Below are 22,505 nucleotides of genomic sequence, written 5' to 3'. Positions count from 1 at the left end.
AAACTTCCAGTGGCTTACCCTACACAGTAGCCAAATGTGAGCCCTTTATAAAATAACGGAGCATATGACTGCCACGAGGACGGGAGAGTATACGCATAGAGAATGATAGAGGGTCACTGGTGCTGCAGAAGGGAAATATCAGCCAGCAGAGTGACCTCTTCCCATCTGCTATCTGCAGCCACCTGAGAATTACGTAGCCTTCTGTACATCAATTATCCATGACAACACAAAAAAGTGCTGCAATAGATAGTACAACAAACAAACATGACAGAACTGCAACGCAAACAAAAGAGAACAGCACTGTCAACTAGCTTTGTGTCCGCGAGGCTTTAAAGGTGTCCATCAAATTTTGGTTGCATACAGTCCCTTGCAAAAGTATTCATACCCCTTCATTGTTTTTTTTTTTTTGTTTTGTTATGTTGCAGCCTTATGTTAAAGTGCTTTAAAATATTTTTTTCCACATCGCTATACACTCCATACACAATAATGACACAGCAGAAAACAGATTTGTGACAACTTTGCAAATTCATAAAAATAAAACACTGAAATAAGTACATTGCATAAGTATTCATACCCTTAACTCAGTACTTAGTTAAAGCACTTTTACAGCTTTCTTTTTGGGTATGATGCACATATGAAGTTTTGCACATCTTTGCGTCTCAAGCTCTGTCAGCTTGAATGGGGGCTGGCAGACATGTTCAGGTATCTCCTCAAATATTTGCTTGTGTTCAAGGTAAGGCTGTGGCTGGGCCACTAAATGACATTCAAAGAGTTGTCTATAAGCCACACTCGCTGTGTGCTTTGGGTCATTGTCCTGTTGGAATGTGCCCAGTCTGAAGTTCTGAATGCTCTGGACTGGGTTTTTGGTGCAATTGAGTTTTCCTTCTCCTCTGACTAGACAATCAGTAACTGCCGCTGAAAAAAAAGCCCCACACCAGTCTAACCAAGGGCCTTTTTCCATCAATTGCTCAATTTGGCCAGGAGGTCAGCTCTAGGAAAAATCCTAGTTGTTTCAAACGTCTTCCATTCCATTTTTTCTGAACTCCAGATCTGTCCAGATCTCCTGTCTTTGAGCTCTATAGGCAGTTCTTTAAACCTCAGGGATTGGTTTTTGCTCTAATATGCATTTTCAGCTGTTAGATCTTTTATTGAGAGGTGTGTGCCTTTCCAAATTATACTCATCAAATGAATTTTCCACAGGTTACCTCCACTCAAAATGTAGTAACATCTACAAGCAATATGAATGCTCCTGAGCTCAATTTCAAGTGTCCCAGAAAAGGGTATAAACACTTATTCATTTATTTCTAATAAATTTGCAAAGTTGTTAAAAATCTATTTTTTGCTTTGTCATTTTGGTGTATGTAGTGTAGATTACTGTGGGAAAAAAAGTAATTTAAAGCATTTTAAGGCTGCAACACAAAATGTGAAAAAAATGAAGGGGTATGAATACTTTTGCAAGGCACTGTATAAAAAAATAATATGCTAGTGCATTTTATAAAGCAATATAAAATTACAAATTATGGCATAATAAATGTGAAAAATTAGCTTAAAGAATATAAATGCTTGTAGAATATTCATTTCTTGCTGACTGAAGCGATTACTGTTGACTTCTCATAAATGGATAGTCCACCCAAAAATGAAAAATTTATCATATACCCTTTTTGTCATTCTAAACCTGTATGACTGTACACACAAAAAAGATATTTTTAAAAGAAACAAATAGACCAAAAATTCTATAGAAGTCAATGGGGCCTGAAACCATTCTCAACATTCTTTGAAATATCTTCTTCCCAAGGAGGAAAGAAATGCACTACAGGTTTGGAAAAACATGAAGAGATGTGAATGATGACAGAATTTTCATTTTTGGGTGGACTATCCTTTTTAAGATGAACATTTTGAACATTTGAGGTATAGACAGTGAATTAGAATGCAGGTTTTTAGTCATGAAAACATGAAAACATCAAATTGCCTGCACAATGAAAATAAATGTTAAGTTGTTTGCTACTTGTAAATGAGAGCTTGCAATGTTGCACTGTACTCTTCTCCCCACGGGTGTGAGTAACAGATGGAGCTGGGAGACACTGATAACAGGAAGAATGATGTCATACACAGTATGACGTGCCACCTCTGCTGTTTGGTGACACAAAAATAGTATAAGTGTGAAGTATAACTAAATTTGTACACACTTTAGTGTGCAATTTCACGTGTTATGGATGTTACAAATGTATGTTGCCATGGGTTTAGTTTATATTAGCTGACTTACTGCCACCTTCTGAATAAAATATGTCATTGCTTCTTTAGAAGACTTTTTACACACAGCATATTAGCATTGTAGTGCTGAAGTAGCATATATGTTGCGTTTCATTCACTTCTAATTTCCAGCTTTCTATTAGTGTAATAATAGATGGCCGCTGTAAACTTGTAAACTCCGGTGTGTTAATAGTAAACATTTAAGATGTGCACTGCCATCGTCAGTGGTTAGGTTAACAAACTTCCTAATTAAATGTGTTTGTGTAAAATACTGACAATGAGCTAAAATTCGGTTGATAATTTCACTTTGCAAAACAAACGTCAAGTTTGTTTGCTCGTAAATGAACCTTTTAAAAGAATGAATCGTTCTTGAAGTCTACTGACTCGTCCTACCTTGACTGTAGTTCCAGCCAATAGCATTCGAGACTGGGCTGTGAAGGAGCTTTTCATTGGTTAAATTATCGAACTCCCGCCCTCCCTTCACTGAACGAGTCGGTTTTTAAACAATTCGTTCATTTAAAAGATTCAATCAAAACAACGATTTGGAGCGGAACTGACATTTCGTTCGTGAACTATGATCTGTTGGTCGAGAAGGGGCCTTTCGACATGTGAGTCGATTTTGTTCACAACAAGCAGAGAAAGGGAGCGTTAGAATTATGAATGTGTAAACCTGACATGACTGATACACACATAAAAATGAGGCTAAAACGTTATTTATGTTGTTTTCTATAGCTGAAGTTGACCACAAGTTGGAGTATGGAGGAAAATTCAATGTAAACAATAATGGTTTGATGTCATTTCTGTGGAAAATTTGTGTTTTCAATGCAGTCTGTAAGGGTGGTGCATTTTTGCGTAAATATGACTACCACCCCCATTACTAGACTTTACCTTAAGTGTCACAAGGCTATTGTAGCACCTCCTCCTACTGTTTTGGGAATAACTCTTGATGAAGGCACAAGCATCTTGTAACTGACCAGTTCTCTGCCCTATGGTCAACTGTAGTCAATCATTACTCACTCAGTACACAGGCTCTAATGTAATGCAGCTCTCAAATGTTTCTTAAAAGAGCTTCAGGATTACTTGGAACAGTGTGCAGGTACGTTCTCATAAACTGTAAAGGTTGTATAAGGATGGTGTTTGAAAAGGATCTCAGGTGACACTGTAGTTGTGTATTTTGTATTCACTTTGTTTTTAGATGACTACAATTTGCTGTCTTCTAAATATATATATTTTTTTAGACTTATAAAAATATGACACAATATACACATTTTATGATATAATTAGTGACAGTCATTTATATCTGCCAATATTTTGAGATAAATTCTCCCAACTTGGGAAACTGTCAGAAGTTGTTAGCCTAATCGACAGCTGTTTATATCAGAAAAAAGTTTTACAGAATATAGCATTAAGAAGATTAGATATCAACAGAGTAAATTTGGATAACGTTAAAGCTGTACTTTTCATGAACATTAAAGCTGTAATTTTCATGCTGTTTTGTCAGTGTTTTATACTGATGTGAGGAACGCTTGAATTACTGGTTTCTTCAAAACATAAGATTTGTTGGTCAGTGACATTCGGTAATATTAATCTGTCTGTTTAATATCTCTTTCTCCTCTCAGGTGTTAAGTGGCTCTCTTCATCTGATGTGGATCATTTGATTGCTTTATGGCTTGGATTCTCGCTCGCTCACGTTCACTTCACCTGCAGCACCCGCTGCGGGTCAGTTTAGCATCACTGTGCTCTCGCAGTATGTCGTCATTAGAAACGCGAGCCCGGGCTGTCTTTTCTGCAGCGGTTGAAGGTGTGCAGCCAAACATAGTGGTCCGCAGAAGTCTGGAGCGACATGGAGACAAACTACTTGTGGGTGGAAAGAGTTTCACACTTACCAATAACCTTTATTTGGTGGGTTTTGGAAAGGCTGTGCTGGGGATGGCAGCAGAAGCAGAGAGGATTGTAGGAGACCATCTAATTAAAGGGATGGTCAGCGTGCCTCATGGTATCCAGAAAACACTATGCAATCATGGAAAAGAGTAAGTATTTTAATTACATATTTTAACATGCCTCTGTTAAATTCCCTCATCCTACAAATAGGTTTCATGCTAAATATAGTACATAGTCATCATGTAGCCCTGATGTCAAAAAACAAATATGACACAATATACACATTTTATGATATAATTAGTGAGAGTCATTTATATCTGCCAATATTATATCGTTTTAAAATATTTTTATTTTGTATACACAAAGTGTATTTTGGTTCTAGGTGACTACAATTTGCTGTCTTGTAAATAAGTTTTTTTTTCAGACTTATTAAATAAAAAAAAATATATATGACACAATATACACATTTTATGATATAATTAGTGAGAGTCATTTATATCTGCCAATATTATATCGTTTTAAAATATTTTTATTTTGTATACACAAAGTGTATTTTGGTTCTAGGTGACTACAATTTGCTGTCTTGTAAATAAGTTTTTTTTTCAGACTTATTAAATAAAAAAAAATATATATGACACAATATACACATTTTATGATATAATTAGTGAGAGTCATGTATATCTGCCAATATTATATCCTACAAATAGATTTCATGCTAAATATAGTATATAGTCATCATGTAGCCCTGATGTCAAACTGGCTTCCAAGTTTTCTGCTAGATTTTTCTTTTTGTATTTAGCCGCACATAGTACTATGAAAGCCAGTTTCCGCCACTGAATGAAAAAAATTGTAAAAAAGGTTATTGCGACTTCTTACCTCACAATTCTGACTTAATCAAGTCAGAATTGCAAGATGCAAAGTCACAATTGCAAGAAAAAAAGTCAGAATTTTTTTTATTATTTTTATATATCTCGCAAATGTGACTTTATAACTCGCAATTGTGTGTTTATATCTCACAGTTCTGAGAAAAAAAAGTCACAATTACCTTTTTTATTTTTTATTCAGTGGCGGAAATGGGCTTCCATATAGTACAGTCTGGATGTTACTGAAAAGCTGTTTGTATGTACTGTTACTGAAAAGCTCCGTTTGTATGCACACTCAGGAAGATGCTACTTGAGAATAACAGCAAAATTACAGTGATGGAAGGAGCAAAGAACAATTTAGATGCAGATGCCCAGAAGTCAGCAGAGTGTATTCGAGAACTTGCCAGTGGTCTGACTGAGAAAGATCTGTTGCTCGTGCTCATCTCTGGTACTGCGACTTATTTTCTTCCTATTTTCTTTCTGAGTTTTTTCTTTACAACATGCACTACCATACGTCAGATGGATTTAGAGGCTTTTGCATCTGAACTCTTCACTTATACTTAATATTTTTCTGGAAACTGGTGCATTTTTTGGTGAAAAGAGCAAAATTTATTTTAAATAAAAAGCTTTTATAGCATTATAAATGTCTTTGTTGTAAGGTCAGAAATTAACTTTTTGATAAAAGGGCAATATTTGCCTCCAGATTTGATTTCCAGAGGCATTTTTTTCATTAAAAAAAAGAAGAACCTTACTGATCCAAAACATATTAAGTATATAGTGTATTTTCTGAACGATCTTGAAATGTTTATGTTTTTACTTGTACTTACAGGTGGTGGCTCTGCACTTTTACCTGCTCCTGCACCACCCATGTCCTTGCAGGAGAAACAGGATGTGACACGAAAACTTGCAGCAGCAGGGGCCACAATTCAAGAGCTAAATACAGTAAGACGAGCCCTGTCATTGTTGAAGGGTGGAGGCCTTGCCCAATGTGCCAACCCAGCCCAGGTAACACTATACACTACATAACAAAAAAAGACATGCAAAACTGTTTTTTAAGCAATACACAATGGTGTTACTTGAGCATAATATTGACTCTGGCATCACATTCTCTTTAAGGTAGTGGCATTGATTCTGTCTGATGTTATTGGAGATCCTTTGGATTTGATAGCCAGCGGTCCAACAGTCCAGAGTGACTCCAAGCCAGAAGAGGTCTGGGCTATCTTTGATCGTTATAAGCTTTCTGACTCCCTTCCTTCCTCTGTAAAAGAGGTGCTTAGTAAAACTAGACCCCATTATGGAGAAACCAAAGACCATGTTTTAAATGTTGTAATTGGCTCAAACACTATTGCTCTTGAATGCGCCAGCCGTAAGGCTGTTGAATTAGGACTTCGGCCCGTAATTCTATCTCCAGGAGTATGTGGCGACGTTCGCTTTGTTTCACAACTATACGGGCTGCTCTCACGTTTCGCGTGCTCCCCAGAAAAGGACCCCCCTCCAGAACTCGCTGCAAAGATCCTTCAGCTTGGACCAGAGGTTGGGGTAGAAAGCTGGGACTTGTGTCGCACCATGAACGTGCTCGTAGAGGAGATAAAGGAAGGGTGGGGTACAACCTGTCTTCTGGCTGGAGGAGAACCCACTGTGCAACTGACAGGAAAGGGCAGGGGAGGGAGGAACCAGGAGTTGGCTTTGCGGGTGGGGCTTGAGCTGAGTAGTAGTGAAGGGAATAATGGTGCAGTGTTCCTCAGTGGAGGAACCGATGGACAGGATGGCCCCACTGAGGCAGCTGGTGCCGTCACTGACAGGGAACTAATGGAAGAGGCCACGTCTCAAGGTCTGGACATTGATGGCTTTCTAACCAATAATGATTCGTTCACATTTTTCTCACAGCTCTCTGAAGGACGACGGTTAATCATGCCAGGACTGACTGGAACCAATGTGATGGATGTGCATGTTATGTTGCTGCCACCATCACCCCAAACAGACTTACAATAATTTGACAAAATTAGAGGAATAAATGATTTTTTAAAAAGATTTTTCATAATATCTCTTATTTTAACCACTAATGTTTTTGGTCTTGTCATAAATGGCTCATGCTTGGTCCTGAACCAAAGTAAGAAAGTTTTCAATGCGTATTGTTATACACTGACTGAAATACAGTTTACTTATGTAGTAAATAACAGAAAACCAATTCACAATCAGATACAAATGCATTTATTATTTGCATTGTAAAAAGACAGCATCAACCTCTTGGACATGTGAAAGCATGGTAGAGGCACACTTGATGTCTTTTTATCTCTCTGTACAATCAAGTCTTATTTTCTTACATCACTGAAATTAAATGTTTGATTTCCACATACAGACCAAATGACTATGTGAACATTTGGGACCTTTACTTTGACTAGTATTCCTGTCAGTTTATAGCCAAACGATACTGTGTGGGAATGGTTTAAGTTTTGCTATCTACAAGCTTCCAATTCAATCCAAATAAACTAAACACTCTAAAAAAGCTGTTATATATCACAGCATGTTCCTTTTACGCTCTCTTTCCAGTGCACAGCACCATTCTGTCAGGTATTTTAGAGCATATATTCATGTGTTTGGACCTTGACTTATGCACCACAGTTCATCACAGACATCTTCACAAGTGGAACTGATTCAATGGCACAAGCTATGATTATTTAGTCCTCTTGAAGGAATGTAATTGCCATCTTATGCATCTGTGGTCTTAGTCCAGTTGCAGGTACATCACTCACGGTGGGTTTTCATAGCATCACCAGCTGCACTTTCCCTGAAAAAATGGAAAATATTTGACTTGACAATGGAACAGCAATGTTTAAAACCTTCAAAATACTGATGGGTTTAGAATTTTTTTTGCTCCTCTTTCAATGTTTTGTTAACAGTGCTTTCTATTAAATTCGAATGAAAGCACTTTTTTGTCTACTATCTGTAAACTGTAAATGCTATCAGCTCACTCAACAGTTCCCAGTGTTCTGAAATGTTATACTCATTACAAAATGCACAAGAGACTCTTCAGCGAATGCCGAACGATTCGATTCATCAGTGAATCGTTAAAGGGGTCATCGGATGCAAAGTTCACTTTTACATGTTGTTTGAACATTAATGTGTGTTGACGGTGTATATACACATCTACCCTATAATGATAAAAATCCATGCAGTGGTTTTTAATTAATCTGTAAAAATAATATCCCCTTTTTCAAATCGAGCCGTTCTCAGATGCCTGTCACACCACTTATGTCAATCATCATAGTTGATTGACATAAGCGTCTTACCTCAGATCAGCTGTCACAGTCCAACCCCCACTGTTTCGACTGTTTTCGATGTAAGTTAGACAAGAATATCTCAGACTGAGCGATTGAGGTGTTGTGTTGCTGGATGTAATAATGAACATAGTGGTCGTAATTTACTCCCCACATCTGAGCCACTGAAGATGCAGTAGATTACATTTGTTGTGAAGGGTTAAATGCGCTAAATGCGGCTAAAGTAAACAGGCTCGTCACTCCACAGAGAGAAGAGAGGGGCGGGGCGAGCAGAGCTCATTTGCATTTAAAGGAACAATCCCCTCAGAATGGGATGATTTTTGCAGAGCTCATTTTGACAAGGTAAAAAGGGTGTTGTTTTACACAACCATTGAGAATTTTTAACCAAAGTATATTATAGACTTTTCATTAAGACCCTAAAGAATCATATCAACTCGTGAAAAATGGGCATCCGATGACCCCTTTAAGAAACATCCAACTCAGTTGGACTAATCACTGAAATAGTGAAGATGGGGCTATAACGTTAGTTATACTTGCTTGATCTTTGAGTCTTGAATAGCATAATGAACTAATCTCTATTTAAATTATTTCGTTGTTTGTATTTTTCCACATCCAAATTCCCCAAACTCGTCCACACACACATTATTTGACCATACTCCGAATTAAAACTAGGAAATCAATATAATGCAAGCATAAATTAAACTCGGAGTCTTTCTTTAATTTGTCACGTGACAGACTCACAATGAACGAATCGTTCATGAGCAACTTTACAAAGGCTGGTTACTGACCATCCGCCCAGGTGAGGCGCAGTTTCAGGAGTCCCGCCATTCTGTCCTCCAGTCCCTGAAGAATTATCACAAGCATATTTAGTATATGTTTAGAAATTTCCATTGATTAGGTTGAGCAGCATAACAGAGCACCTCCTTAAATGCTTACCTTGTCTGTAGTACATATCGTTGACAGTGTTCCCGTACACTTTCCAGGCAAAGTGGATGGCTACGAGACTAATGACCAGCCAGGTGAACAGTATTTTAAACACTGCAACTCTCATGTCGTTGGCCAGCCAGTCGTCCACAAATTCGGACAGAAAGGACACCAGGCTGTCAACCATACGAGACAAAAATTCAAAATCCCACGTTTCCTCCATGTTGTGTTTTTTCTGTCTTACATTCTAGTATCTGGTTTTAAACTAGATAGCAATTGTTTTCAGAAAATGTATGCAATTGAGCATCCATCTTTAAAGTAAACAAAGCTGAGCCGCCGCTGTCTTCTTCGCAGAGCGATGTGATCATCAACTGGAGGTTTGAAAATAATCGCGGCGTCATCATCGCCATCTGTCGGCCTGGGGTGAGTAGCGCAATGCATGTGAGTAAGCGATTCTCCATAAAAAAATGAGCAGCTATTATGGGTGTTTCTTCAGCTTCAGGTGTTTTTATGTTCACGTATCTCATTTTTGTAAAAATGAACAACTATCAGATTTTTTTTTAAAAGTATCATATATTATCAGTTCCTTCATAATTTCTTTTTCTACTTTTCAAATATGCAATTTATATATAGACGGATTGTTATTTTACCTTTATCTCAGACCCAGACTTTCTATATTATTCATATCCATAATGACAATATGAATTACTTTGTTTAAAACTATAATGATGTACTAATTAAATTAATTTTTAAATTCAAAGATTTGAATATATTTTAAGATGTAATTTATTCCTGTGATCAAATCTAAATTTTCAGCATCATTAGAGTCTTCAGTGTCACATGATCCTTCAGAAATCATTCTAATATTCTGATTTGCTGTTCAAGAAACATGTTTATCATTATTATCAATATTTAAAACAGCTGAGTACATTTTTTCCGGATTCTTTGATGATGAGAATGATCCGAAGATCAACATTTATCTGAAATAAAAAGCTTTTGTAACATTATACACTAAAGGCTTTTTTAAATTATAGAAATTAATACTTTTATTTAGCAAGGATGCTTTAAATTCATCAAAAGAGATGATAAATACATTTATAATGTTACAAAAGAGATAATACAGATAAATGCTGTTCTTCTGAACTTTCTATTCATCAAAAAAAAAAAAAAAAAAATAAAAAACATAAATCTACTTAGCTGTTTTTAACATAATAATAATCATAAAAGTTTTTTGAGCAGCAAATCAGAATATTAGAATGATTTCTGAATGATCATGTGACTGGAGTAATGCTGCTAAAATTCAGGATTAAAAGCACAAGAATAAGTTACATTTTAATATATATTTAAATAGAAAACAAGTTATTTTAAATAATAAAAATATTTCAGAATTTTACTGTATTTGTCAGAATTTTTATGTACAAAATATTTTTACATATATATAATATATATTTTTATAAAAATTCTAATAAATACATATACTTGTAAATATTTCTTAAATATGTACATGAATGAGCTTGTATTTATATATATACATAATAATTACACACAGTACACACACATATATTAGGCAAACTCAAACGTTTATTTTGTATGCAATTAATTGCAATTAATCCTTAGCCAGCCTTAAATTTATGATATAGTGGAAATGAAATGTTCATGACATGAAAATCAATGAGTTTCACCCCCAGAAAAATTATATGTATGGTCAGATTGATAATGGACAAATTCAAATGATTAAAACTTAACATTTGTGAGAGTGTGATGAAATATGTCTTTTCATCTTTTCATTCAGAATCATATTTTCTGGTTTAGTCCTTTTTCAAAAAAAGATGAATTAACCCTGAATGGGTATATAGTTATAGTGAAAGCATCAGGTCTGAAACTGCTGTTTCCTACACATCCTGGGCACAACATGAGATTCTGAAAAGTGGAAAGTCTTGATTTGCAGCTTATGCACCCTATTATGAAACTTCACCATAGTAATGATCTTTTAGTATTGTTTATGTGGTTTGTAGTCAAGAATGTTGCTGTAACATACAGGGAAGTGAAACCTGGCAACAACTGTGGCTTTTGAGAAGCTGAAAAAATATATGTAAAGTGTATTTTTCTTGTTGACAAGTACATATTTGATTTGCAGATTGACACTCTTAAAGGGATAGTTCACGCAAAAATGAAAATTCTGTCATTAATTACTCACCTTCATGTCATTCCAAATCAGTAAGACCTTCGTTTGTCTTCAGAAAACAAATTAAGATATGCCACATGGACTATTTTGTTGATGTTCTTGCTACGTTTCTGGACCCTGAATGTGGTAGGACCCTTGTTTTCTATGTGAGGTCAAAAAGCTCTCGGATTTCATCAAAAATATCTTAATTTGTGCTCCGTAGACGAACAAAGGTCTTATGGGTTTGGGTGAACTATCCCTTTAGGTCTGAGGTGGGATCTGCTTGGCAAAAGTTACCATATAATCTACACTCTTAAACATAAAGTGCTTTAAAAGGTTCTTCAAGCAATGCCATAGAAGAACCATTTTTGGTTCCACAAAGAACCATTCAGTCAAAAGTTCTTTAAAGAACCATCTCTTTCTTACCTTTTTATAATCTGAAGAACCTTCTTTCGCCACAAAGAAACTTTTGTGAAACAGAAAGGTTCTTCAGATGTTTAAGGTTCTTTATGGAACCACTGAGACAAAATAGGTTCTTCTATGGCATTGTGAAGCACCTTTATTTTTAAGAGTGTAGTATTGTCCGTACAGTAGCAGTGTTTTTAATAATTCAATATCAATGCACTGAAACTACAGAATTTATAGCTCCCTTAAGAAGAACATTTTACAAAGGTAAAAAACAACCCGAGCAGAAGTAGGTCAACTGAGAGTATTTACTCAATTCCCCACCATTACCTTAATTTCATTTTCTATTTTTATCTTCAAAGCTGAGTAAACTGTCTAATTAAGAGCACATTAGTGCAGCAGTCATTTTGTTGGGAAAACACCTAGTTTAGTGAAAATCTTTCTTCTCCTTTTTTTTTTTTGCGTGCGTGTGTGTTTTTTGTTTTCTGCTGTCATAACTCTCTATATATATACTTTTCGAATCCTCTTTCTCATACAGGATAACAGACCTTGCTTTTTTTTTTTGCCGAGATGAGCGGAAGAAGCTTTGATTAAAATCTGCACTATGTCGTGGTAAATGGAAGCTCTGCACTCTTTTCTGCAAATAGAAAGATGCAGTTCATTGCAGTTATCTTTCACTTTACAGAGTAATTTTCCAGTTACAGGATTTTGTTTTTAGTGTTGGTGTTGCTTTGCCCACTCCATTGTCTGCTATAAAGTATAGAAATGTTATCCCAATTCATTAATTGTTTCTCAACTGATGACAAAGAGTAAAACAGAACACACTTATTCTCCACACGTGTCTAACGTACCCTTTTTTCCTGTAAACTGCAGACGAGTAAACCAAGGAACCTCAAATACTCTGCCCTAAATGTGTCAGACTCAGACCTACCTGTTTTCAGTACTGCTGCATAAGAGTTGGTTTTTCCTATGCAAAACATTTCTGAGTCATTAGAGTACAAAGAGAGCACCTTTTCATGTTACACTTCAGTGTGCCATTTAATGCTTCATCAAATTCAGTCAAATAAATTCATACCAGATGATGATGTCATGAAGCAAATGTAAACTGTGGGATGCTTGTATTCTAAAATTTAGGGGGTTAAATGTTTAACCCAACCTTCTAGGTAGTTTTATTCAGCTCAACTTTTGTTTAAAAATTACTATATGGCTGACTTAAAGGAGAACTCCACTTCCAGAACAACAATTTACAAATAATTTACTCACCCCCTTGTCATCCAAGATCTTCATGTTTTTCTGTCTTCAGTCGTAAAGAAATTATGGTTTTTGAGGAAAGCATTTCAGGATTTTTTGCATATAATGGACTTCACTGGTGCGCCGAATTCGAGCTTCCAAAATGCAGTTTAAATGCAGCTTCAAAGGGGGTCTCGGACCTTTGAGTCTACAAATAAGTAAGTAAGTAAGTATACAAATAAAAATTTGTTTTTTAACTTTTTAAGCACAAAAGCTCGTGTAGCACAGGCTCTGGGATGCGCGTCCACCGGTCGTTCTTGAAAGATTTGTTCATTTTGAAATGAACGAAATGACTCGGAAAAAAGATTTGTTCATTTTGCTGAACGAGACTCAAAGGTCCGAGTCGGTAAAATGATCCGAACTTCCCATCACTACTACAAATCACGTCTTCGAATCACCACAAGTTTATCGTCTGTGTACTCCGGTTCAAAAAGGTAGAGTATGTCGAAAAAGCCTAAAGCCTGATTGGATTTAGATTTAATTTCCCCGTCAAAAATCTCTAAACTTGCCCGTGCCAAAATTATTTTGAGAAAGTTGTGGTATATGTTAGAAACAGATAATTAAACGGAAACAATGCTAAAAATTATTAGTGATATATTTTCATTTAACTTAATGATTTTGACATTATTAACAAAAGCAAAAACATAGCTCTACAATCCTACATGTTTTTTTCCACAGTTAATGTGGGTGAAGTGGAAAAAAAAGTTACAGTGGGGGAAGTTGCCTTTTCACACAAGGTTGGGGTAAACGTCATTTTGTCAGTAGAGTGATTTCAGTCGCTGTTTCCTCTCATTTGAGAGTCACTCGCAGTTACAACACTCTGCGACAGTGTTACGGCTGTCATGGTCTGCTACAGGAAAGTCCTCTTAGATCTTCTGTGTTTACTGTTAGTTCACCAAAATGCAGGCGCATCTTGTCCAGCAGGTATGTATGATTATTGTTAAATACTTGGATTTGGGATTTACCGTTGGGCTTAAATGGATATTGGTCACATAACACCTCGTTTAAGATATATATATATATATATATATATATATATATATATTTTTTTTTTAGGTCAAAGGCTCAATTATAATACGCGAAGTTGTGAGCCCTGCCTACGAGAACAATATAAATCTACAAGTTCAACAGATTATTACTGTTCGAACTGCAGCAAATGTAAAAGAGGTATGTGCCACAATTTATTATTTCAGACAGATTTAGTAACTAAGAATGCTACTGTATAATGAATGTCATGCTAAAAGACACTGTAAACCACTCAATATGTGGCATTAACACAAAGATCAGAGACAAAAACTTTATTTCTATCTTTAACAACATTTTTTTTTACCCCTCAGGCAGTAAGGAAATAAAGTCTTGCACACCTACCAGTAACACTGAATGCAAATGTAACCCAGGCTTTACGCCTGTTGATCAGCTAAACGAGATTTGCATCTGTAAACAAGGGTTTGGAATTAAAGAAGGTATGTATATTAAATCCTACTTTACTGAATCACATCAATAACTCAAGTGCATCTCATGAAACCTGGACTATGTCTCTCTTCTAGGAAAGGAATGTAAAAAATGTGACGAAGGCTTCTTCACAGACCAAGAGGACTCAGATTGCAAAAAATGGAAAGAGTAAGTTTATACAGTTTATAAGGATGTACGGTTTGATAGCCTCATGCAAATGCCAATTCAAAGGGCCCTTGTCAAGAAACGGTTTCCTCGAGCCGACACACAAATGGACCCTGCTCAAATGTGTAGCCGACTCATTGAGGGGGAGCATAAAAATGTCCCAGTTACAAGGTTAAATGAATTTCAGTGATGACCCTAAAGCATATTAATTATCTCTGTGGCTTTATTTCAGTGCATAATCAGCGCCCTCTTGTGTGATTCAGCACTAAGATGTCAAAGGGGTAGTTTAGTCAAAAATGAAAATTGTGTCATCATTTACTCTTTCTCCTGTCATTCCAAAACTGTATGATTCCCCCACTTTTGGTGAACAAATGTGACCCAAATGTGACAAGTCATAAGGGTAAATTTTCCGAAATTGAGATTTATTGATTTATTAAATTGAGCTGAATAAATACGCTTTCCGTTGACGTATGGTTTGTTAGGAAAGGTCAATGTTTGGCTGAGATATCTGGAATTTGAGGGTGCAAAAAATCTAAATATTGAGAAAATCACCTTTAAAGTTGTTCAAATGAAGTTCTTAGCAATGCATATTACTAATCAAAAATTATGTTTTGATACACTTACGGTAGAAATAATATACAAAATATCTTCATGGAACATGATCTTTACTTAATATCCTAATGAGTTTTGGCATTAAAAGAAAAAGTGATCAATACAATGTATTTTTAACTATTGCTACAAATAAGACTGGTTTTGTTGTCGAGGGTCACAAATGAAGATATTTTGAAAAATGTTCCAGCTGAAACATTGTATGGGCTTGACTATTAAAATTTGTGTTCTGCAGAAGAAATTTCATACAGGGTTGTAATGACATTGGCAAGAGAGTAAACGATGACAGAATTTTCCATTATAGTTGTTTTATGAAGAAAACTGCATTATTTTTTTTATTTTTTATTTTTTTGCTCTGTAGGTGTAAAAGTGGAATTGCAATCCCAGGCAGCAGCACTTCTGATGCTGTCTGCAAAAATGCATCAAAAGAGGTGACAGATAGGGTAGTGTGGTCTACCACCCTATCCTGGACAACAACAATCTCTACCCCTTCCCAGACAACCACAGTCTCTTCTACGGCCACTTCAAGAACTAAAGACTCCTCCCCCAACAACTCAGGGAAAGACAACTCCAACAGCTTGTGTAATCTTCCTTTATTGCTTCCAGGTTTAGTAATCAGTTACAATTTGTGTCTTTCTTGCTAAGATTTAATTCATATTTAATTCTAGGGCTGATTATGGTATGCGCTGGTATTCTTCTGTTGGCTGGACTCCTGTACCATAAGTGTAAATTCACCCACTGTATTCAAAACCACAAGAAAGTGGATTTTCGAAAAGGTGCAGTACCCTAAGTTTCCCATACGACCACTTGTGTGTCTGTGTGTTTGTGGCTACTCTATATTCATCCATCTTACATTTATTTTCTCTAGAAAGTGTATGCAGAAAGCCTGTTGAAGAATCTGGGGAAAAGTGCCTGTCTTTGCTTGTCTAACACATGGCGTCAGTGTTTCTTTTTGTGGAATATTTTGTATGCATGCAGTATTAGTTGTTATATAACTTGTTGAATTGCTTGTGTTAACTTCCAATTTAACACCATTTAAATGGATAATTCACCCCAAAATGAAAATGAACACAAAAGAAGACATTTGAAGAAAGTTGGTAACCAAACATTTTTTTTTTGTTCTATGGAAGTCAGTTGTTACCATCAACCGTTTAGGTACCAGCATTCTTCAAAATATCTTCTTTTGTGTTCAACAGAAGAAAGCATGTCATACAGGTTTGGAATAACACGAGGATGAGTAAATGATGACACAGTTTTCATTTTTGGGTGAACTATCTCTTTAAAAAAACAAAAATAGTCAATGCTTAATTATAATTGTTTTAAGTCATATAACAAACTTTTTGATATAGTTAATACTATTATTAACACTTTTAATTCACTGTAGTTAATGTTTTAAGAATGATGTAAATACATCAAGACAAAAGTAGCTAAGGGTTGTTTAAGACCCCGTTTGCACCTGTTTCGGGGATCCCGTTTGCAGTTAGGGGTCCAAAACAAACTGTGATTCATCCACATGTTAAGGTGTTCAAAGTCATTGCACTTGTAGTGTAAATGCTCATCCATTTGAATTCAGATGGCTAATTAAATAGAAGCCGTGAATTGATTTCAATTCATTACTTGGACATAAAACTACTAATCTACCGATTAGTGGTTTTAAAATGTGAACTTCACATCGCCTAAACTTCAGACGGCAGCTGTAGGCAGATCGATGGATGCCGTAACCTTATAGAGTCATTTCCATGTCGCCACAGTTGTTTACCACAGATATGTCCTGTGATGACTCATGCATTCCTGAGAGAAATATGACAAATGATCTAAGTTTCACATATTCAGGTGGGCTAAGGACAACAACTGAGAATCTTTTTTTTTTTTTTTTTTTTTTTTTTTTGTGCGTGTAGCCTAATTGTAAAGATTTAGTGTTGTTTCTATGAAATGGAAATAAGTGGGCTGCATAAACCAGTGACATTTTTGTAGGCAGTAATATTTGTAGTGTTTAATGTTTGTTGTCATTCCGTGCAATGTGTCTGATCATATGGTCTAATTTACCACTTTAAATAAAGGACTAAATCTAAAATATTGTTATCAGGTTGTTTTTATTTTGTTGTTGTTGTTGCTCTCATGTATTTTTGAATGAAATTTTGTCATATTCTGTAAAAAAAAATTCTTATTATTTTTAAATGTGTATTTTTTTTTTTGCTTATTATAAAACTGAAAAATTAAGACTAACATTAAAATCATGTATTTTCATCAAGCTGATCTTCGTATTTCAAGTGCACTTTGCAACGTCAGAGCGGGTATAGTCCCCTCCTACATTTAGGTTTCTTCCGACAGTCGACAACGTCCCCTGCCTCTGTCTCTAGAAACGCAAAACACGCCAAGGCTCTGGGGAGGCGACAGTTTTCGGTTGAACTTCTTCGAAATTTCCATCCACGCACAGCTCACGTTCCAGGCCTTGAAGCTAAATGTCGTTATGCACCTTCCTCTTGTAAAGCCACACGACTGTTAACAGTTTAATGTAAACCTTGCATCTGTTTACTTGGTTTGACTGCTAAGATAAGACTTGTGAGAAATGAGCCTATACCAACTACTAACTATTTTATTATTATTATTATTATTATTATTATTTTTATTTTTTTTTTTGGACAAGTATAGCAATGAGATGTACCGAAAAATAGTTTTAAATGATATTTATATTACTTTTATCATGTGATATGTATTGAGGGGGACGGATGTGGAGGTAATTTCTAGATTCTCGATCCACTCCTAAATAATGACGTCTCATTCGCGACCACCTCTGCACAGGTGAAACTTTTTCGTAAAGGATTTGAAATGAAAAGTCGGGTTTGTTAACCACAAAAACCCCTAACAGACCAGCTCAATCCACAAATTTCAGGAAAAAAAAAATGAGAGTAGAAAGTGAAATACTGTATAGAAGTACTTTTTCACTTAATTTCATAGAAGGATGTTCGTTGTATCTAAATGATTGTGATATTTTCATTTTCTATATGAAGCAGCAGCACCATCTGCAGGGCCACACAGCTGCAGACGTCAAGAACAAGATGTGCTGACAAAAATCGCCATCTACTTCCTGATCTCGGCTATAAGTGTGAGCAGTTTGTTTTATTTTTTATCTATAATCCATTTTCTGTTCAGATAAGCAGTGTTCTACCATGCTTGCATAACCAGCAGCGCATTTTTGATGCAATCTTGTTGCATTATTGGTCTGAGGGCTCAGTAATCTTGGAACCTGTTCATTTCCTTACTTCATCTGTTGTTCTTGAGAAGGAACCACATCCTTTGCCTTCTTGTCAAACAGTCTCACTGCCACGAAGATTAGAGTTCCCCTCACGTTTTATAGTAGATTTCTTGTAAAAGCAAGTAGGCTGTTGCAATATACTAGCACTAACCATTCATTTGACTACAGTTGTAAATTAGCTGAAATTATGCATTTGGAGAATCTTTATTGATGTGCACTGTCAAATGTAAACCTGATACTACGAACAAGGCTTCATTCTGTGAAATGAACTGGTCTTTTTGGAAAGGCTTTGCAAAACTTTCTATCAGAGCGCAATTAAATGTGGACTTGAATAGACATGGAAGGAAAATTTCAAACAAAATTCAAGCAATATGATTTTTCTATAGTGCAATAAAATTAATAATTTTTTAGTCCATTTTACAGTTTTTTTTATTATTTTTTGTAAATGTGACTGGTGTAGTCTAAGTGGGATAACCAATAGACATTTCATTTTTACTGTTTTGCTTTTAGCAATATTTCAAAAATTCTGTGAATAGCTGTTTCTATAAAATCCATATATATATTTAAAAAAAAAAACATTGTCACATTAAATTATATTTTCAATTTAACAGTTTTATATTACTGTATCCTAAAGCTTGCAGCTTTTTGTGTGTGTTAAAAAGGCTCAACACAAAAAATTACGAAATTCAGTTTTTTTTTTCACACTGTACTGATGAGCTGCGTGTATAATTCTTAAGTACGTCAATATACGGTAAACAAACTCTATGATGACTGTGGGATCACACTGATTGTGACATACGTTGGCTCATCAATTTTAACAGCTTACACATAACTGAGAAAAAAAAAACAGAGAAAAAAAAAACAGAGTGTGAATGTGTCATAGGTAGATGTACGCTTATGTGACGTTAACCTCATGCAGAGCATGTGACATTTCACATAGACCACTTCAGTCAGCTACACTGAAACGCCAACAGTTCTGCTGGGTGTATCCTTTGCGCAAGAGATGTGAACATGATACTTGTAAGACGCCTGTTCTACCACACAGACCATCTCGCTTTATGACATCATCATCTGTGTTTTGGTTTGGGGGATTTTTTTTCTTAAAATTACTTTATCAAAGTAGACATTCAATTCAGAAGCCAATATCACTTATTCTTTTCCCTTGCAATTGCTTTCATCATAATAGACATTCAATTCAGAAGCCAATATCACTTAAATGTCAGGCTCGGCCTCATTTGCTGCTTGTCAGGTGGTAAAGGCATGGTTTGGCAGACCCTGTACTGATTGCAAGCAAGATAGGTCTACTTTTTTTGAGTTTCAAGTCACATAAAGAGCTGCAGAAGTACCTTTCGGTCTTGTATTTTTGCATATCAAATCTCTTTGTAGATCAGTAATGTCAGGAAAGACCAAAGGTCTTTTGAAGGTAAGAAAGCAAAAACCCCCCCCCTCAATATTTAAAGGATTATTACTCGGTGATCAGAAATATGTATATACCCATTTGTAAATATTATATTATATTATATTATATTATATTATATTATATTATATGTGACCCTGGACCACAAAACCAGTCATAAGGGTGTTACATATGCATATGAAAGCTGAATAAATAAGCTTTCCAATGAAGTATGGTTTGTTAGAATAGGACAATATGTGGCTGAGATACGACTATTTGAAAATCTGGAATCTGAGGATGCAAAAAAATCTAAATATTGAGAAAATAGCCTTTAAAGTTGTCCAAATGAAGTTCTTAGCAATGCATATTACTAATCTAAAATTACATGTTGACATTTTTAGGGTAGGAAATTTACAAAATATCTTAATGGAAAATGAGTTCTAGCTCATCCTCCCCATTCTCTTAGGTTCTAAAAGAACCCCTGACTGACTGAGGTGAGTCACTCATGTGAGACGAGTGAAGAAAAGTGAAAAAAACATGGAAAACTTTGTGGTCGAGAGCCACAGCTCTATATGTTGGGGTCTGTTGGGCACGCCCTGTGCCGACTCAGGCTCCACGTAAGTCCTTCCACACAGGCAGCGATCGGAAGATTTTGCAGAAGAGCGAAGAGAGAGCCTCCAGGAGGTCTGAGAGCCAATGGTGACTTTTACCTTTGAAGGGAAAGTTTGCGACTCTTTGTCTGTGAGCATGGTATTTTGCATATGTAATTCAATTGGGTGTTGATACAAAACTACTGAGGATTTTTAAAACACTAATATGTTGCAGGGGTATCAGCATATAATATACACCATCATTTAGATCATCAAAATACAAATTCAAAGAGACCAAACATGGCATAGGTAAGTTATACTACAATAGAGATCTATCATAACAAATGCATACAACAGAATACAATGAAAAACACAAAATACAGTAATACTATACACAATGACCTGGGGCTATGTTTGATAGGAAGGTCAAAGATATTTGATTATTTGTTAATTCAATGAAAAATTGATTTAGTAAATCGAAAGAACATTTGTGTGTCTGATTGGCCCAAACGCTACAGGTATATTTGTAGCAATAGCCGACAATACATTGTATGGGTCAAAATTATCGATTGCTAGGATATTAAGTAAAGATTATGTTCCATTGAGATATTTTGTAAATGTCCTACTGTGAATATATCAAAACTTATTTTTTTGTATCTTGGCCAAGCTTTCAGATGATATATAAATCTCAATTTCAAAAAATTGACCCTTATGACTAGTTTTGTAGTTGTGGGTCACATATTATATTATATATTATTAGTAAGTATATATTTGTTTCTTTGGATTTGTTTCTTAAAAATGCACAGCTTTTCACTTCACAGAACTTTAATTGACTGGAGTCATGTGGATTACTTGTGATTATTGTGATGTTTTTATCAGCTGTTTCTGACTCATTCTGATGGCACCCATTCACTGCAGAGGATCCACTGGTGAGCAAATGATGTAATGCTACATTTCTGTAAAACAGTTCTAATGAAGAAACAAACTCATCTACATATCAGATGACCTGAAGGTGAGTACATTTTCAGCAAATTTTCATTTTTGGTTGAGCTGTACCTCTGACATGACTCGTATAAAATGGTCGAAGCAATCTCATTCAGAAACAATTTAATGTTTGTAAAATATGTGACCCGGGTCGTAAGGGTCATTTTTTCAAAATTGAGATTTATACAGCATATGAAAGCTGAATAAATAAGCTTTTCACTGATGTTAGTTTGTTAGGATAGGACAATATTTGGCCGAGATACAACTATTTAAAAATCAGGAATCTGAGGGTGCAAAAAAAATCTAAATATTGAAAAAATCCCCTTTAAAGTTCTTCAAATAATGTTCTTAACAATGTATATTACTAATCAAAAAATAAGTTTTCATACATTTACAGTAGGAATTTTACAAAGTATCTTAATGGAACACGATCTTTACTTAATTTCCTAACGATTTTTGCCATAAAAGAAAAATCAATAATTTTGACCCATACAATGTATTTTTGGCTATTGCTACAAATAAACCCCAGCCACTTAAGACTGGTTTTGTGGTCCAGGGTCACGTATTTATAAATTTGAATTAAATTTTGGATTGAACGAAAACATCCTGCATATTAATATCAACATTATTTCACTTCACTAGATACACAGCAGTGCACATTTTCCTCATCTTCTACACTCCACTCCTTATTTTGCAAATCTCAAGATCTCAGGCTTTTCCCCTGAAACCTTATTAAAACAATTAAAAGCACAAGTTCACGTGGATATGCAAACTATAACATGATTTTGTAACAAATGGATTAAGTGCAGTGACGTGAGATGTGAGAAATTGATATTTGTGGGTGCATGTTTGAAAGGTCATAGCTGACATGCAGATCTGAGCACGATTCAGCCTATTACCTCTCATATACACAAAACAAGAACGGAAAGATTTTTAAGCATTCATCAGCTTTCTACAAGCAAAGATGTTCGTACCAATAGTCTTTGTTAAAACAATAC

At 35.5% G+C, this 22,505-nt stretch overlaps 3 protein-coding genes across 4 annotated transcripts; 2 read left to right on the top strand and 1 right to left on the bottom strand.

Annotated features, from left to right (window-relative positions):
• The first annotated feature begins 2,764 nt into the window (after window positions 1-2,764).
• glyctk (glycerate kinase) lies at window positions 2,765-7,025 on the top strand. Of its 2 annotated transcripts, none has more exons than XM_051113109.1 (5): window positions 2,765-2,858; window positions 3,870-4,280; window positions 5,294-5,442; window positions 5,824-5,999; window positions 6,111-7,025. In XM_051113109.1, exons 2-5 carry the CDS (start codon window positions 3,916-3,918, stop codon window positions 6,984-6,986), a joined length of 1,566 nt encoding a protein of 521 aa, XP_050969066.1. In that variant the 5' UTR covers window positions 2,765-2,858; window positions 3,870-3,915; the 3' UTR covers window positions 6,987-7,025. The 2 variants fall into 2 exon arrangements, with proteins under 2 accessions (XP_050969066.1, XP_050969065.1); XM_051113108.1 differs by lacking the exon at window positions 2,765-2,858 and adding an exon at window positions 2,865-3,346.
• Window positions 7,026-7,182: 157 nt separating this feature from the next.
• Window positions 7,183-9,576, bottom strand: tcta (T cell leukemia translocation altered). The gene is made up of 3 exons (XM_051113110.1): window positions 9,209-9,576; window positions 9,061-9,115; window positions 7,183-7,782 (listed from the first exon to the last, which is right to left on the bottom strand). Exons 1-3 carry the CDS (start codon window positions 9,417-9,419, stop codon window positions 7,740-7,742), a joined length of 309 nt encoding a protein of 102 aa, XP_050969067.1. The 5' UTR covers window positions 9,420-9,576; the 3' UTR covers window positions 7,183-7,739.
• A 4,247-nt stretch (window positions 9,577-13,823) lies between these two features.
• Window positions 13,824-17,091, top strand: si:ch73-361p23.3 (tumor necrosis factor receptor superfamily member 4). Its single transcript, XM_051111499.1, has 7 exons — window positions 13,824-13,979; window positions 14,112-14,222; window positions 14,393-14,518; window positions 14,603-14,675; window positions 15,643-15,863; window positions 15,950-16,057; window positions 16,150-17,091. The coding sequence occupies exons 1-7, from the start codon at window positions 13,898-13,900 to the stop codon at window positions 16,209-16,211; spliced, it is 783 nt and encodes a 260-aa protein (XP_050967456.1). The 5' UTR covers window positions 13,824-13,897; the 3' UTR covers window positions 16,212-17,091.
• The last annotated feature ends 5,414 nt before the right edge of the window (window positions 17,092-22,505 follow it).

This window comes from Labeo rohita, chromosome 6 (assembly GCF_022985175.1).
Source record: "Labeo rohita strain BAU-BD-2019 chromosome 6, IGBB_LRoh.1.0, whole genome shotgun sequence".
NCBI lineage: Eukaryota > Metazoa > Chordata > Actinopteri > Cypriniformes > Cyprinidae > Labeo > Labeo rohita.
Note: the sequence above shows the minus strand (reverse complement) of the source record. Positions and strands in the feature narration are given on the sequence as shown.